Here is a 17209-nt window from a genome sequence, read left to right on the forward strand (position 1 = left end):
CGGTCGACGGCTGGTTCGGAGACAGCGGGTAGGCATACGGCAGGACCTCTGTAGCTGTGGCAAGAGCCAGAAATTCCCCTGAGATCTGATGGGCAGATCTCCAGGTACAACAGACAGAAACAGCAGTGCGAAGTGAACCCACGGGCTATGTGAAATGCTTCAGTCTCGATTGTGGGGGTGGGTTTGTGGCTATGTGCCTTTGTCCACAGTTGACAGATTGCACACTCGCAATGTGTCCATCACACGTCCATAGAGCTGGTTTGAAAACAACAAAAAAAGCCGGGTGCAGATCAGTGGGCGAGGGGAGAACAAAACTTCACGTTTGCTTTTTATTTGAGTAGAGGAATCCTGGAAGGCAACAAAGCATTTATAAGAAAGTTGTTTCCTTCTGGAGAGGGAGACCGAAGTACAGGGAGGGAGAGAGATGTTTGACTTTTCCATAGACTTTAGATTTTTGATGTATGTGACTGCATTACCAGTTCCACATCGGGGTGAACAAAAAGGAATCTTCTGTCACGAACAGCCGAGTTGTGGTTAGCAGAAAGAGCGTGCGCAGAACTGTGTGTGTATCGTGTTGTTTTGTATAAAAGAAAAAGGGGGGGGGATGTTTTTATTACAGAGGTATCCATTTTGGCCGGAAAGAAACAGTGATGGGGGGCTGCCTGGGGAGGTGGGCGCAGAGGAGGAAGCCTTGATTCGTCTGGTAACCCTTTTGGTTTGGTCTGTTTGTTTATTTATTTACTTATCTGGAGAGAGAGAGAGAGAGAGTGAGCAAGCAGGGGAAGGGAAAGAGAATTCTAAGCAGGTTCCGCGCTGCCAGTGCTGAGCCTGATGCGGGGCTCGAACCCACGAACCGTGAGATCGTGACCTGAGCCGAAATCAAGAGTCTGGGATGCTCAACCGACCGAGCCACCCGGCCGCCCCCTTTCGGTTCGGTCTTTACTTCAAATTGCCTCCACGCGTGAGGCCCGCTGAGCGACGAAGGGGCAGCACGGCCCCGACACGCTCAGACCCACGGGTGATGTAACACGCCAGCGAGGGGAGGAGAGAGACGCCCGTGGCACGCGTGCAGCCTCTGCAACTATTTTTTTTATTGAATATTCGGCAGTGACAGGTGCTTGGTTCAGGAGAAAGCTTTCCCTCCCTGCCCCCCCCCCCCCCCACCGCCTGGAGCTCAGGTTGGACGAGCTCGGCCACGGGGCGCGGCACGCCGGCTGGTCCACGTGCCCACGTTGCTTTCACAGGCGCGGGCCTCCTTGCCACAAGGGCCACCTGGCGCCACCGCTCCTCGTCTGTGGTTCTCCTTCTGCTCCGCCGCAGCTCCACGGGCCCGTGAGGAAGCCTGCCCACGGGCACGCGGCCCAGCGGGGCCCAGCCACCCGCCGGCAGGGAGGCCCCCCCCCCCCCCGCCTCAGGCCCTGGAGTGGCGCACGCGTGGGTGCTCGGGCCTGGCTCGCCTCGGCAGTCTGGTCTTGAAGAGGGACTTGCCCGAGGCTTCGATGTAAGTGACGCTCATCTCTTTGGGGCTGATCTCCACGTAGGCAAAGCCCCCCAGCGAGTCCTCGGCCCCATAGTGGAAGCGCAGGTAGCCGTTGGGGACCTTGCGCATATGCTTCCTCGAGGGGTCCATGAAGTTTCCGGCCCCGCTCAGCACGTAGCCCACGCCGTTCTCGTCCTGGAGGTACTGTGCACGGAGGGCGCAGGGTCAGGGTCAGCGGCCCCAGCCCCTCGATGAGGCTGACCGCGGGCTTTGTGCCCCCCCCCCCCCCCGTCTCGAATCCAGGGTCGGGTCTGTCCCCGACCACAGTGTCACCTCGGGCGAGGAGCAGAAACCCTCTGGGCCTCAGTTTCCTCCCCTGTAGCAATGGACCGATCCTGCTTCACAGCTAGAGAAGCGAATGAGCAGCTAGGAGCTGGTAGCTGGTATGACGGCTTTGGGGAAACTTTGGGCTCTTTTCTGGTTAGACAGCATACAGCTTGAGGGACGTTCGGGAGACCGCCGGGCGGCAGGCCGATCCCGGTGCGCCGTGTGGCCCGCCGGCCGGGCCGGGGGCCCCTTCCTCACCTCCCCCGCAGACCCCTCACCTGCAGGTTGTGGTCATGGCCGCACAGGTAGGCGGTGACCTTGTGTGTGGCCAGCAGCGGCATCAGCTGCTTGACCAGGCAGCGGGTGGGCCCGTGCTCGGCGATGGACCACACGGGGTAGTGGCCGGCCACCAGCACATAGTCCTCCTTGGCCGCCGCCAGCTGCTTCTTGAGCCACGACAGCTGCGTGCGGGCCAGCGCCACGTCACGGGGCCTCTCGGGCTGCTGGCTGAGGAAGTCGTCCGAGTTGCCGCACAGCGTCACCGTGTCCAGCATGAAGATGGCCACGGACACATTGGACCGTGGGACTCTGAAGCGCAGCCGGTAGTAAGGGCTGGGGAAGTTCCTGCGGAGGAGACAGAGGCACGGGGCGCCACCTCTTGAGCAGACGAGGCCCGGGTTCGAGCCCCGGCTTCGGCTCTCGGTCCCCCTGGGCGAGGCGGGGGCGGGGGGGGGGTGCGGCATGGCTGGGGGCCGGCTCACCAGCGCTGAGAGATCCTGGAGTAGGCGATCTGCGCGGAGACGTTCCCCAGGTGGTCGTGGTTGCCAGCCAGCACGTACCAGGGCACGTTGCGGAGGGAGGAGGCCGAGAACACATCCTCGAAGGTCTCCTGTGGCACACAGAAGGGACGCCCCACCCCCACCCCCAGGGTCAAGCAGCTACCCCGAGGCTCCCGCCAAGCGAGGGGCCGAGGCCGAGGGAGACACGGAGCGCCCCAGGTGCGCGCAAGCGTCAGCTTCCCTCTGCCCTCCCCAGAGTCCCAAAGGTCGAGCGGCTTTTCCACGTGGGGCCCCCCACCCCCACTCCGGGGTCACACACCCGAAACCTCTTGTCGTTGGCATCCTGCACGCCAGTGAAGTAGAAATTGTCCCCCAGGGACAGGATGAAGTCTGTGCCTAGGATCTGCACGGTCCTGGCAATCTCCTTGGCAGTGGCCATTTCCCGGGCTGTGTAGAACGGGGCGTTGGGGACTCCTCCCCAGTCACCCACAGCCACAAAGCGCAGGACTGGGTTGGCCCCGTCAGCCAGGGGGAGCACCAGCGAGGCTTGCAAGATGAGCAATATAGTCTGTGTGTCCATCTGGGAGGGAGAGACGGCGCCTGAGGGCCGGGGGCTGAGGCCTGGGCAGCAGGCCCGGGAGACCCCTGCAGGGCTGGCCCCGGGGAAAGCCTTGGGTGGGGCCCTAGTTCCCAGGACCTCAGGGCAGCAGGGCTGGGAGGGTCAGAGGGTAGGCGGGGCCCGGCCTGGGCCGGGGAAGGGTGGCCGTGCGGGCCCATTCGGCCTCCCTCGTCCCACACCCCGCACTCACCCTGGGGGAGGCACAAGCCAGTCAGCCGGGGGCTCAGAGAGGCAGGTGAGCTCCTGGGCAGAACTGGCGGTCACTGAGCCTTTATTCCCTGGGGCGGACGGAAATGGATCATTAGTGAGGATGATGCAGTTTCTCCGCAGACTGTTCCAGAAGCCCTCCCCTTGGGTCATGTGAGCTTTGGAGTTCCCCAGTGCTGGACACGGGATTCGGGGTCGGGGGCTGGCCCCCGTGCAGCCGCGCCTGCCCTCACGGCCTCTGAGCGTGCCCACACGAGCTCGCTTGTGTCGTGGGCCCCGGGGCACCCGGTGAGGTGCGTGAGCTGGGTCTGGGGCTGAATGTGTGCGTCCGACACCTCCTGTGCGTCCCTGTGCTCCAGGGACGCGCTTGCTGCCTGTGCACGGGTGTGTCTGAGCTGTTTCCTGTGTGTAGCCAAGCGTGCCTGCCTGGGTCACATGTCTGCTGTGTGCCTGGGAGTCCTTTGTCCCCGTAGATGTGCGCACTGAGCCTGCAAGGCCCCGGGTGGCGTGTCTGTGACATTCGCCCGGGCTCTAAAGTGGAACTTCGCGGGACGCCCATCTGTGTCCCCGTTCTGGGCCTGAGTCAGGTTGCGTGTGTTTGGGTTGCGTGTCTCACGTGAGGTGTGTGCCTGGTGGGTGATGTGTGTTTGACAACCTATGGGTTTGAGTCCCAGGGTCACCTCCCTCCCCCAAACGCCAGGGTCTCCCTTTTCCAGGAAGTCCTGCCCACACCTTCCCCTCCTCCCCACCCCCATTCCCCACAGGAGGAACCCAGGCGGGGAGGCAGCTGGTGACACACCTTGTGACCGCTGATTTTTGACCCTCACACCCTCAGCGGCTGCCCGCAGCCCCCCCCCCCCGGGTGGCCGCTGCCCCTGAGAGCAGGCAGGCGCTCGGCCAGTGGGACCCTTGCCCTTGGGGCCCGTCTGACCTGCCCCTCACCTCCCTGCCTTCCTCCACCCGCCCTGATTCGTCCCCTGCGCACTCACGACGGGTCCCTCCAGTCAGTTGCGAGGGCGCACGGGGGGGGGGGGGGCTCATCCAGCGCGGAGGTCACCTGCTCAGCGAGGTGAGGTGACCTGCCCCCGGTCACCCAGTGCGGGCTAGCCGGTTGTGCCTCCCGCCCCCGCAGTTCGGACAAACAGGAAGTGGGTCACCGGGGCAAGCGGAGCCCCCTCCCGCGGGGCCGTGGCGGAGGTCGCGGCCGGTCTCACCTGCCGGCAGCGGGGCAGGCGGCGTCGCGGGGCCCGGACGGCTGGAGTGCGGGGCGCTCGCGGGCTGCCGGGCTTTGAGGAGGCGGCGGCCCTCTCCGCCCGGCCCGCGGGCCCCGGGCCGGCCCAGGTGATCCCCGGCGGGGAGGGCGGGCGCCTCGGCCTCCTGGGCTCGGGTGTCCTCCCGGGCCTGGCCCGCCGCCCCCGGAATCCTGCTGGGCCACCGAGCGCCGCCACGCCTCCTCCGGGGCGCAGGCAGCACGTCTGTAAAATGGGTTAGAGCACCCCGGGGGACGGCCCAGGCCCGCCGATTGGGCTGCAGCCCAGGCCGCCGGGGCCGGGGCCGGGGCTCAGAGACCGAAGTTCCTCCCTCTGCCTCCCCGCCGCGCGGGCCGAGTCGCCCCCTTCCTCCCCACCTGGGGCGCCCACGGCCCCCGATCACTGGGTCGGGCCTCACCCTGGGCTGGGCCACCCTCTAGTGAGGAAGTTTGTCGTCTTCAGCGAGGAGGGCAGGGGCCCCGGGGTGGCTCACTGGGTTAAGCATCCCGCTCTTGATTTCCGCCCAGGTCAGGATCCCAGGGTCCTTCCGTGGAGCCCCGCTTGGGCTCCACGCTGAGCGTGGGGGGCCTGCTTAAGATGCCCTCTCTCTCCCCCCTCTCTCTCTCTCTCTGCCCCCCTCCCCCGCTCTCTTTTTCAGAATAAATAAAATGGGCGTGAGGGCGGTAAAGTCAAATCTTCCCTTAAAGATTAATTCCAAATAGGGTAAATTGAAATGCTCGGTCCCGCAGCTAGAACTCAACCCTTCCCGCTTCCTTTTCCACGTGGGTTGTACTCAGAAGAGGTAGTGACTTTCCTTCAAAGAATAAAGTGTGGCAAAGCGAAAGACAGGAACCTTACCGCGGAGACACCTGACAGACACCATCTTAACCGAATGGTCCAAGCTCACTAAAAAAGTGTGCTTTGAAAATGGGCATGATCAGGGGCGCCTGGGTAGGGCTCAGTCGGTTAAGCGTCTGACATGATCGCACTGTTTGTGAGTTGGAGCCCTGCATCAGGTTCTGTGCTGATGGCTCAGAGTCCGGAGCCTGCTTCGGATTCTGTGTCTCCCTCTCTCTCTGCCCCTCCCCTCCTTGTGCTCTCTCTCTCAAAAATAAACATTAAAAACATTTTTTTTTAAATGAAAATGGGCATAATCCAAGGAAGGTAAAGTTTGATTGAACGGGCATTGAACACCCACTGTAATGCCCAGGACTGGCTGACTCAGCAGCAGTGAACAGGACAGACCGGAATTCCTGCCCTGTTGGGGCTGACATGCTAGGGAAATTCATACTCTAGCTGTTTGTTAATTGCTTTCCTTTCTTTGGGGGTGGGGTGGGGTGTTCTCTTTCCATTTTATATTCCATGTATTGTTTGGATTTTTGTTTGAGAAGTCTTGTTAATAGGAGCACCGAGGTGGCTCAGTCAATTAAGCATCCAACTTTGGCTCAGGTCATGATCTCGTGGTTTGTGAGTTCAAGCCCCCCATTGGGCTCTGTGCTGACAGCTCAGAGCCGGGAGCCTGCTTGGGATTCTGTGTCTCCCTCTCTCTCTGTCCCTCCCCTGCTTGCACTCATGCACGTGCATGCACACGCTCTCTCTCTCAAAGAAATAAACATTAAAAAAATTTTTAAGAAAAGTGTTGTCAGTGAAGAAAGAAAGGAAGAAAGAAAGAAAAAAGTCTTGTTATTTTACCAGCAGAAATCAATGCAGACTTCCTCTCACCATCCCTGTATGTTAAAATGTAAACTCAGGGGGCACCTGGGTGGCTCAGTTGGTTAAGCATCTGACTTCGGCTCGGGTCATGATCTCACAGCTCATGGGTTTGAGCCCACGTGTGGCTCTGTGCTGACAGCTCAGAGCCTGGAGCCTGGAACCTGCTTTGGATTCTGTGTCTCCCTCTCTCTCTGCTCCTCCCCTGCTCTCAAAAGTAAATAAACATTAAAAATTAAAAAAAAAAAAAGTAAATTCAGGAAACAAAGACCTCACTCCAGATTCAGGGCAATGGGTGTTTTCTGGGGAGACCACAAGACAATGCAGTTGGGGCTGGGGACGAGGGGGATTGGGGAGGTAGGTTCCGTTTTATCCCTACTGTTTTCTTTTACCAAAAAAGGGGGGGAAATTACCCAAAGCATTTAGGACTAAGTGTTAACATTTGCTTTTTTTTTAAGTTGATTTATTTATTTTGAGAGAGAGGGAGAGACAGATCCCAAGCAGGCTCTGCTCTGTCAGTGCAGAGCCCGACTCAGGATTCGAACTCACGAACTGTGAGATCATGACATGAACCGAAACCAAGAGTCTGTCACTTAACCGACTGAGCCACCCAGGCGCCCCAACGTTTGTTTCTTTATGTGGAGGGCACAGGGGTTTTAGGAGCTATCTTCTCTGCTTTCTGTGTATGTGTATTTTTTTTAAGTTTATTTATTTTGAGAGAGAGAGAGAGAAAAATGAGTGCAGTGGGGAAGGGGCAGAGATAGAGGGAGAGAGAATCTGAAGCAGGCTCTGCATTGTCAACACAGAGCCCGATGTGGGGCTTGAACTCAGGCACCGGGAGATCATGACCTGAGCCAAAGTAGGATGCTTAACCGACTGAGCCACCCCGGCGCCTCTGTTCATGTATTTAGTGTGAGATCACACAACATTATCGTTATTATCTTTTTGTAACGCGTGGTCTTTATAAAAAAGTTACAAAATATTGAACAATAGAAAGAAAATATGACACTCGCCAGTGACACTCTTGCCCAGAGAGTTACTACCCATTAATTTTTTTTCTGTCAATTTTTCTTTTTTTTTTTTCAACGTTTATTTATTTTGGGGACAGAGAGAGACAGAGCATGAATGGGGGAGGGGCAGAGAGAGGGGGAGACACAGAATCGGAAACAGGTTCCAGGCTCTGAGCCATCAGCCCAGAGCCCGACGCGGGGCTCGAACTCACGGACCGCGAGATCGTGACCTGGCTGAAGTCGGACGCTTGACCGACTGCGCCACCCAGGCGCCCCTCTGTCAATTTTTCTATGCCCACGTTTGTCTTCAGAAAAATGAGATACTAGTGAGACTTACCATTCTATAGCTTTTTCAAGTGTTAACATTTCCTATATTTTTTTAAATGAGAAAAATGCAAAAGCTTGGGCACACGATGAACTAAACCAGACTCAGGGGCGCCTGGGTGGCTCAGTCGGTTAAGCGTCCGACTCTTCGTTTCAGCTCAGGTCGTGATCTCACAGTCGGTGAGATCGTTCGCGAGATCGAGCCCTGCATGGGGTCTGCGCTGACAGCGTGGAGCCTGCTTGGGATTCTCTCCCCTGCCCCTGCCCCTCCCCCGCTCGCATGCACACGCTCCCGCTCTCTCTCTCTCTCAAAAATAAATCAGTTGGGGCGCCTGGGTGGCTCAGTCGGTTGAGCGTCCGACTTCGGATCAGGTCATGGTCTCGCTGTTCGTGGGTTCAAGCCCCGTGTCGGGGCTCGTTGCTGACATCTCAGAGCCCGGAGCCTGCTTCGGATTCTGTGTCTCCCTCTCTCTCTGCCCCTCCCCTGCTCATGCCCTCTCTCTCTCTCTCTCTCTCTCTCTCGGGAATAAATAAAGATAAAAAAAAGTTTAAAATAAATAATGAATGAATAAACTTAAAAAAATTACACAAAATAAACCAGGCTTTGTGCTGAGCATGTAACGAGACCTCACGCATTCCTGGCTTTATGTCTCTGGTCACCTCCTGCGCTCTCAATGAGCTCTTATCCTTCCATCGGCCCCGCCGAGCCCTGTTCTGCAGATTTTCTGTGGCGGTGGATGGGGACTTGGCTCACTCCCGCCTTGCTTCCCAACACCAACGTCAATCCCATGGTTGAGTTCCTCCTTTGACTTCTGGAAGCCCTGCCCCCCCCCCCTCTCCTTGCAGCCACACTCCTGCGGCCTCTCACCCTTCCTGGAACAGAAGCTCACTCCGACCTCAGGGCCTTGGCTCTGGCCATCCCGCCTGCTACAAGGCTCTTCCTTCCCCAGATATGCCGGGTGGGGGCTCCCCCCCACCCCCCCCCCCCCCCGTCGTGTTCAAGTTCCTGTAACTTCACTAAAACGCACCCCGCCCCCACCTGACTCCTCTCACCCTCCCTAGCCCTTATCACTCTGCCTGCCTGACACGCCACACACCTGTTTATCTTGTTTTCTGTCTGTCTCCCTCCCAGAACGAGCTCTTCGGGGACAAGAACTTCCTTGGTCTTGATCACGGCTACGTCTTTGGCATCTAGAATCTGGAACACACAAGGGCTGTTTCCGGGGAATTATTTGGGGAATGGTGGAATGAAGGAATGCCCTTTTAGGACACACCCTTCCCTCCTGTCTGCGCGCAGCCTCCCCCCCTGCTCTCCTGGCCTCATCTCTCCAGTGGGTTCCACCAGATCTCTTACAGCTGGCTTCAGGTCTAACCTTGTTGTTGTTTATAATCCACCCGGGACACAACTCTTGGAGATATTTCATTGACCCCCGATTACATTCTGCATCCCGCGCCTGTCTAGGTAGTGCTCAAGTCACTCTAAGGACAACTAATTCCCACCACAGGGCCTTTGCACTTGCCTTTCCCTCCACCGGGCCACTCTCCCTCATCTTGTTATTGAGCACTTGGCTTAAATGCCACCTCCTCAGACTATCCTGACCTCTTGGCTCGGTTAGCAGCCCCATCACCCACTCCCCTAATCTCTACTGTTGCCAACCACCCCTCCCCACCTCCCCACTGGGCGTTCCCATGAAAGCAGATCTGAATGGCCAACGGGACATTCGGTGGGGGCAGATGGGGGCACGGTGTTAGCATTCCTTCTGACAAGAGCAGGTCAGCGAAGGGAGGTGTGCACCAGACCGCCATGGGTAAAGGGGACACAGGAACAAGATCCTGGAGCCATGGAGTGTGGACCTGCTCCGGAGGTGACAGGTTTGGAGGGTGGGTCCTGAGCTGCGTTTTTACAAGATCAGTCTGGAAACAAGCAAGACAAAGACAGATCTGTGTGTGTATCATCTATTTGTTTATATCGATTTATGTCTAATTTAGCAGTCTATGCATCCATTTGTCTATTTCTCTATCTCGACTTTATCTATCTATCTATCTACCCATCCATCTGTCACACTATATCATGAATCAGAACTACAAGTGCTGGTGGCTGTACCCCAAGAAGAGATTCTGATGCCAACAGGAACCCAATTAAAAATGGCACCCCGACGTCCGACTTCGGCTCAGGTCACGATCTCGCGGTCCGTGAGTTCGAGCCCCGCATCGGGCTCTGGGCTGATGGCTCAGAGCCTGGTGCCTGCTTCCGATTCTGTGTCTCCCTCTCTCTCTGCCCCTCCCCCGTTCATGCTCTGTCTCTCTCTGTCTCAAAAATAAATAAAACGTTAAAAAAATTTAAAAAAAAAATGGCACCCCGGGATTGCCCGGGTGGCTCAGTCGGTTGAGCGTCTGACTTCAGCTCAGGTCATTATCTCATGGTGCGTGAGTCTGAGCCCCGCATTGGCTCTCTGCTATTGGCTCAGAGCCCGCTTCGGATCCTCTGTCCCCCCGAACCCGCCCCCTCTTCTGCTCATTCTCTCTCTCTCAAAATAAATAAGCTTAAAAAAAAAAAAAGGTATCACTAGAGGGGATTGCTATGGGAAATTATTACTTTCTACTTTATTCGTTTCTGTATTGAGTTTGTCTTTAGAAACTGTAAGCTGGTGACGTGTCTGTGGCCAGGAAAACCATGGTCACCTGAATAATCATTCTGATGAGAGCACAGGTGGTTGTTGGTCGAGGGTGAGCCCAGAGCGAGGGGGCTGGCATCTTGGCATCGGTGCTCCAGGATGGCTGTTCAAAGGTGGTCAAGCCCGGGGGCTCTGTGGCCATCTGCCCGGGTTCAGATGCCAGCACGTCGGCTGTTATTTAGCTGTGTGACTGGGGGCTAGAGACTTTACCTCTCTGTGTCTTATTTCTTCATCTTTAACACAGATGGTGTTACAGTTGTTCAACACAGGGTGTTGTGTCGATCAAAAGACCCGCCGCGGATGGAATGTGCGGGACGGTACCTTGTACCTAACGAGGACTAGCTACAAGCAGTTACCAGAGTTTATTGTCATCGCTATTATGTGTGTTATTGGCATAGACTAGGGCAGTGGCAATTTGGATAAACTGAACGTGTTCAAGAGGCAGGAATGATCAGTTGGGGGACCAACCTCTCATCTCAGTTTGGCTGGGACTTCCCTGACTTTAGCCCCAAAGGCCCCACCGCCCGAGAACCCTCAGTCTTGGGTGAGAACGGGAGGACAGTTGGTCACCCTAAGCTAAATCTTGGGTCCCAGTGGTGAGGAGGAGAAATCTCTGGCAACTCCTTAGCTCTTGAGCCGGGGGAGTGAGAAGCACCCCGAGGAAGAGACAGACTGAGGGTCAGGATCGGTGTTTGAGGAAGTAGGCAAATCCCAGTGTGCACGTACTGAGTTTGAGGGGGCCTCTTGGCCGTCTGGGTGAGAGAAGAGATGTTTTCCTGTGGGCAGCTCAGGACAGAGGTCCCCGCATTTTGTTCTGAAATATTTCCAACGTACAGCCCAGTTCAAAGGATTGTGCAATCGCACGGCGAATGCCCTCACGCTCCTAGATACGGTAATTAACACTCACGCTCCTAGATACGGTAATTAACATTTGAATGTATTTGCTCTGATCCCTGCCCGTCCGGCCATCTTACGTTTTACTCATTTTAATACGTCACGGACACCGGCACTCTTCCCTCCCCAAGCTTCAGTTCTTCTTCTATGAACTGGAGTTCAATGTTTGTTGACCGTTCTTTTCTTCGATGTGAAATTTACATACAATGATGTGGACAAATCCCAAGTGTACCTTGCCCCGCGTGTCTCGTAAACCTCGGCTAGAGCCATTAAAGGAATAGCTTATTCACCCCCAGTGAGAGTCAAAGCAAACACTTCAGAATAACCAGAGGCAGCTAGGGCTTCGCCGCTTGCAGAGCCTTTGTCTATGACCTGGAGCAAGTGACTTAACCTTTCTGGGCCTCGGCTTCTCGTCTCTGAAATGGGACTAGGAAGGGTACCCACCTGAGGTCAGATGTCATTGTTGCGGATATGAAACGAATTGATCTATGTAGAGACATCGAGGAGGGCCTGGGCCCCAGGAGGTGCCGTGGAAACACTTTTAACATTACCCAGCTGCAACAAAGGAAACAGTTTGGGGAAGAAGAAATAACAGAGTAAACATGTTTCTGAAAAATTTCAAAGATGGCCAGCGCCTGTCGATGTGGGATCTGCATGGGTGTGGGGAGACAGGTGGAGAGAGAAGGAGGCTGTTTAGAAAATCAGCAGGTGGGGGCTCCATTCACCTATGGGTGGAAGAGGGAGACTTCCCGTTCAGAATGGTCGGTGGAAATGACCAGAGAGAGAAAGCGAGGATTCCGCAGGTGTTTGCCATTCACTACATGCTCTGCAAAAGGGCTCATCTGTTTTAATCATGTGCGCTTGCTTTTGTATTTTTTTAAGTGTTTATTTTTGAGAGAGAGCGCGTGCGTGAGTGTGGGGAGGGGCAGAGAGAAAGGGAGAGAAAGAACCCCAAGCAGGTTCGGAGCCGACAGCACAGAGCCGGAAGCGGGGCTCAAACCCCTTAAACCGAGATCATGACCCAAGCCGAGACCAAAGAGTCGGATGCCCACCGGACTGAGCCATGTTTTTGCATTTGTAATTTAAATTTAATTTGAAAAACACGGACACGATGTCTGCACCCGCTACAACACGGATGAACCCTGAGGACGTTATGCTGAGTGAAATAAGCCAGTTACAAAAGGTCTGTATGATTCCACTTATAGGAGGTTCCTAGGGTGGCCAAATCCGTACAGACCTAAAGTAGAAGGGTGGGTGCCTGGGGCTGGGGGAGGGGGATGGGGAGTTAATGTTTCATAGGGACAGAGTCTCAGTTCTGCAAGATGAAAAAAGTCCCGAAGGACAGAGGTGGTGATGTTGGCACGGCAACGTGAAATGTACTTAATGCCACTGAACTGTGCACTTAATAAGGTAAAGATGGGGGCACCTGGGTGGCTCAGTTAAGCGTCCGACTCTTGGTTTCGGCTCAGGTCGCGATCTCACGGTTCATGAGAGTCTGGCTCTGCGCTAACAGCAAGGACCCTGCTGGGGTTTCTCCCTCTCTCTCTGCCCCTCCCCTGCTTGCGTGTGCGCCTCTCTCTCTCTCAAAATAAAATTTAAAAAAAAATGGTAAAGATGGCAAATTTTATGTTACTTGTATTTTTACTAAAATTAAAAGCTGACACACAGAAAAGCACAGAAGGTCATCCCCCACACACCCCTGTACCTCCACATGAAGAAGCAAAAGTCAACATCTCGTTGTAATTGCTTCAGATACACATTTTCCTTTTATGAAAGAAAAAAACAGGGATGAAGTTGAACCGTTCCCCCCAACACCCATAATTTCGATTCAGAAAGTCCCTAAATAGTTGCACCCCCATGTTGATAGCAGCGCTATCGACAATAGCCAAAGTATGGCAAGAGCCCAAATGGCCATCGGTGGATGAAAGGATAAAGAAGATGTGGTTTATATATATATATATACAATGGAGTATTACTCGGCAATCAAAAAGAATGAAGTCTTGCCATTCGCAACTACATGGATGGAACTGGAGGGTATTATGCTAAGTGAAATTAGTCAGAGAAAGACAAGTATCATATGACTTCACTCATGAGGACTTTAAGATACAAAACAGACGAACATAAGGGAAGGGAAGCAAAAACAATATAAAAACAGGGAGGGGGACAAAACATAAGAGACTTTAAAAAAAATTTTTTTTAAACATTTATTTATTGAGAGACAGAGAGAGACAGAGCATGAGCAGGGGAGGGGCAGAGAGAGAGGGAGACACAGAATCCGAAGCAGGCCCCAGGCCCCCAGCTGTCAGCCCAGAGCCCGACGCGGGGCTCGAACCCACGAACTGTGAGATCGTGACCTGAGCCAAAGTCGGACGCTTAACTGACTGAGACACCCAGGCGCCCCTGCCATCTATAATATTTAAGCGATTTCAACCTACTACCTTTTTTTTTTTTTTTTTTTAAAGAGAGATCAGGGAGGAGCAGAGGGGGAGGGAGAAAGATTCTTAAGCAGGCTCCACGTTCAGCGGAGTCTGACACAAGACTCGATCCCACAACCCTGGGATCTTAATAAAATTAAGAGTCGGATACTCAGTCAATTGACTGAGCCACCCAGGTGCCTGAACCCATCATGTTTCAAAACAAAGGCCTATCCAAAGGCCTATCCAGTGGCCTCCTCGCAAGTGGTGGTCCACTTACCCAGGTGTATAAGTAACATAATCGCTGTAATTTGAACCAAAGGCTTCAGGGAAACTGTTTCTAAAAGTATAATTTAAATGGACTACGGGGCTCGTGGGTGGCTCAGTCGGTTAAGTAAGTATCTGACTTCGGCTCAGGTCATGATCTTGCGGTGGGTGAGTTCGAGCCTGCGTGGGGCTCTGTGCTGACAGCTCAGAGCCTGGAGCCTGTTTCGGATTCTGGGCCTCCCTCTCCCTCTCTCTCTCCCCCCTCCCCCGCTCATGCCGTCTCTTGCTCTCTCAAAAATAAATAAACATCAAAGAAAGAAAGAAAGAAAGAAACTATAGATTTACAAAGTAATCACAATGATGGTTTTTTCTAGGCACCAAAGCTGTCCCAGACCCAGACACTGCCCTGAATTTGTTTGCTTTGAGGAACCGGTAAGCCGGTGTGGCTGGAGTAGAGCGAGTGAGGGGTTAAGTGGGAGGAGATGAAGACTGAGAGGTGAAGGGGGGTGGGGGTGGGGGACAGACAGTCTGCGCCTTGGGGGCTGCAAGGATGGGGGCTTTATCCACAGTGAGGTGGGTGCCGGGGAGAATTCTGAGCAGGGGGGCTGATCTAATTTAGGTTTTGCATAATTTCTACTAGCTTGGATTTGGGCCTCGGCTACTGGGTGGGATATACTGGGTCGTAGGGGTTTCCCCTTTACCCATTTAAAAAAAAAGGTGTGTGTGTGTGTGTGTGTGTGTGTGTGTGTGTGTGTGTGTGTGTGTGTGTGTGTGTGTGTGTGTGTGTGTGTGTGTGTAAGCAAGCGCGCGCGCGGGGAGGTTTCCGCCTGGGGAGCTCAGGGGACACCGGGCAGGGACCTGAACGCCGAGGTGCCTTTCTCAGACCCTTGATCTGTGTGCTGCTGCCCCCGCGTGGTCACAGCCTGAACTGCAGCCTCGTCCTGCCGACAGCGTTTCCGTTTTGGTGCGCAAAGGCTTCATCCCGCCCCCCACTCCTGCCCCCCTGTGCCCCGCCTGGAGCGTCCTGCGATGGATCCGTCCTAGGACTGCTGCAGAGAAACTCCGAATGAGATACCCGGGGTTTCAGATGCTTTCAGAATAACCTGAGGGGCTGTAGGCTTCTTGGGAAATTGCACACTGTTATCTGCTCCGGAGAGACTCTCAGACGAGGTGCCTATGGCAGCATCTTCAAGACCCAAGGGGAGTTTTCAGGAAGGCACAAGAAGCAAGGACATCCTAGGCAGAGGGAAGGGCATGTGCAAAGCAAGGTCAAAGCTGAACTCCTGAAACATTCCCCGCTCTCACTTGCCTTAACCGCTCCTCTCAGCTTGGGTCATGGGGTCACCATCGGAACCCACACCTAATACCTGTCCTAACTCCCCTCTTGCTCTCACCCTGACACCCTCCATGGCTACCACCCAGGGCCAGGCACCCATCACTTGGGTGGCTGTCCCGGCCTGTAATTCCTGATCATCTACTGCTGTCCTGAAGAGGGAGCATTAGGCAAGCTGACCCCCCAAACCCCCCCCACCCCCCCCCACCCCAGGTGGGATTTGTGTGACATTCCTCAGGCACTCCTGGCTCCCCAAGAGCAAAGGAAAGGAGAAAATAAATGGTAAACTGATAGAGATCACAGTCATGCAGGACAGGAGTCTCCATCAGTTTACAAACGTCTCGGTAAATTACAAGAAAAAGATAATCCTATCAATAGCCTAATCTCCAGAAACCTATGGGCTCAGTTTCCTGGAGCCCCAACGTCACCCTCCCCTCCACAGCGATGTGGGGAACAAAGGCAAGAAGAAACTGGTGGGTGAAATTAAATTTCTTTATAACCCGCAGCCCACTGGCAAATACTTGAGGCAAATACAGAGTATAACGGTTCTCCAGCAACTTCCTACTGTCTTTTTTTTTTTTTTTTTTTTTTTTTTTTGAGAGAGCGTATAGGCAGGGGATGATATAGGTATAGGACGATACTGAGGCCTCCAGTATTTTAGGAGTCCTCTTTAGCACATGAAAGTCCTTCAGGAGGCCCCCATTTTGCCTTTACCCCCCCTCCCCAACTCCACAATCCCAGGGCAGCTCTTTCTGCCCATGGGTCCTGTCCCCGTGCTTTAATAAAGCCACCATTTTGCACCGAAGACATCTTGAGAATTCTTGGCCATTGGCTTTGAAGCCCGACACTTCAAACCACACCAGTAATAACAGCAGCTACCTGGGGCGCCTGGGCGGCTCAGTCGGTTGAGCGTCCGGCTTCGGCTCAGGTCATGATCTCGCGGTTGGTGGGTTCGAGCCCCGCGTCGGGCTCTGTGCTGACGGCTCAGAGCCTGGAGCGTGCTTCTGATTCTGTGTCTCCCTCTCTCTCTGCCCCTCCCCTGCTCATGCTCTGTCTCTCTCTCTCTCTCTCTCTCAGAAATAAACATTAAAAAATTAAAAAAGAAAATAACAGCAGCTACCTCTATTTACATAATACCAAAGCATGTCTCATGCAGTTTAAAGGTGGCTTCAGAATGGCTTCATCACCTCCACTTTGCCAAAGGGCACGCTGAGGTTCAGAGAGCTCAGGGGACTTGTCTGAGGTCACCAGCCTGGGTAAGAAGGCAATTCTTCCCGACTCCAAACCTCAGGCTTAACCCCAACACTCTATGCCCTCCGTGACCCATCTCTGGTGTGAGGGGTTAACTTCTTTGCTATTCCTCTGGCTTAGTCACTCAGCCTGCGATAACAGAACACCGTAAGCTGGGTGGCCTCAACAGCAGGCATTTATGTCTCACAGCTTCGGAGGCTGGGAAGTCCAAGATCAAGGTGTCAGCCGATTCAATTCTGGATGAGGGCGTTCTTCCTGACTTGCAAATGGTCACCTTCTTTCTGGGTCCTCACAGGGTAGAGGTGAACAGAGAAAGAGAAAGAGAGAGAGAGAGAGAGAGAGGGCTCTCTGGTATCTCTCTCTCTTTCTCTCTCTCTCTTTTTTTTTTAGTGAGACATCCACCATGATCTCCACTGTGATCATGTGATGCATGATTTTAGATATGATTCTTTTTTTTTTAAGTTTATTTATTTATTTTGAGGGGAGGGAGGGGCAGAGAGAGAGAGAGGGAGGGAGAGAGAGAATCCCAAGCAGGCTCCACACTGTCAGGACAGAGCCCTACATGGGGCTCAAGCTCAGGAACTGTGAGATCATGACTGGGGCCGAAATCGAGTCTGACGCTTAATCAGACGGAGCCACCCAGATGCCCACCTCATTTTTTGAAGGGCA

The 17209-nt window shown here is 54.5% G+C and overlaps 1 protein-coding gene across 2 annotated transcripts; it reads right to left on the minus strand.

Annotated features, from left to right (window-relative positions):
- Positions 1 to 1071: 1071 nt before the first annotated feature.
- ACP5 (acid phosphatase 5, tartrate resistant) lies at positions 1072 to 5199 on the minus strand. Of its 2 annotated transcripts, none has more exons than XM_030301013.1 (6): positions 4627 to 5199; positions 3396 to 3483; positions 2906 to 3166; positions 2569 to 2696; positions 2086 to 2431; positions 1072 to 1684 (listed from the first exon to the last, which is right to left on the minus strand). In XM_030301013.1, the coding sequence occupies exons 3-6, from the start codon at positions 3164 to 3166 to the stop codon at positions 1412 to 1414; spliced, it is 1008 nt and encodes a 335-aa protein (XP_030156873.1). In that variant the 5' UTR covers positions 3396 to 3483; positions 4627 to 5199; the 3' UTR covers positions 1072 to 1411. The 2 variants fall into 2 exon arrangements, with proteins under 2 accessions (XP_030156873.1, XP_030156882.1); XM_030301022.1 differs by lacking the exon at positions 4627 to 5199 and adding an exon at positions 4402 to 4556.
- Positions 5200 to 17209: the final 12010 nt, after the last annotated feature.

This window comes from Lynx canadensis, chromosome A2, assembly GCF_007474595.2.
Source record: "Lynx canadensis isolate LIC74 chromosome A2, mLynCan4.pri.v2, whole genome shotgun sequence".
Taxonomy (NCBI): Eukaryota; Metazoa; Chordata; class Mammalia; order Carnivora; family Felidae; genus Lynx; species Lynx canadensis.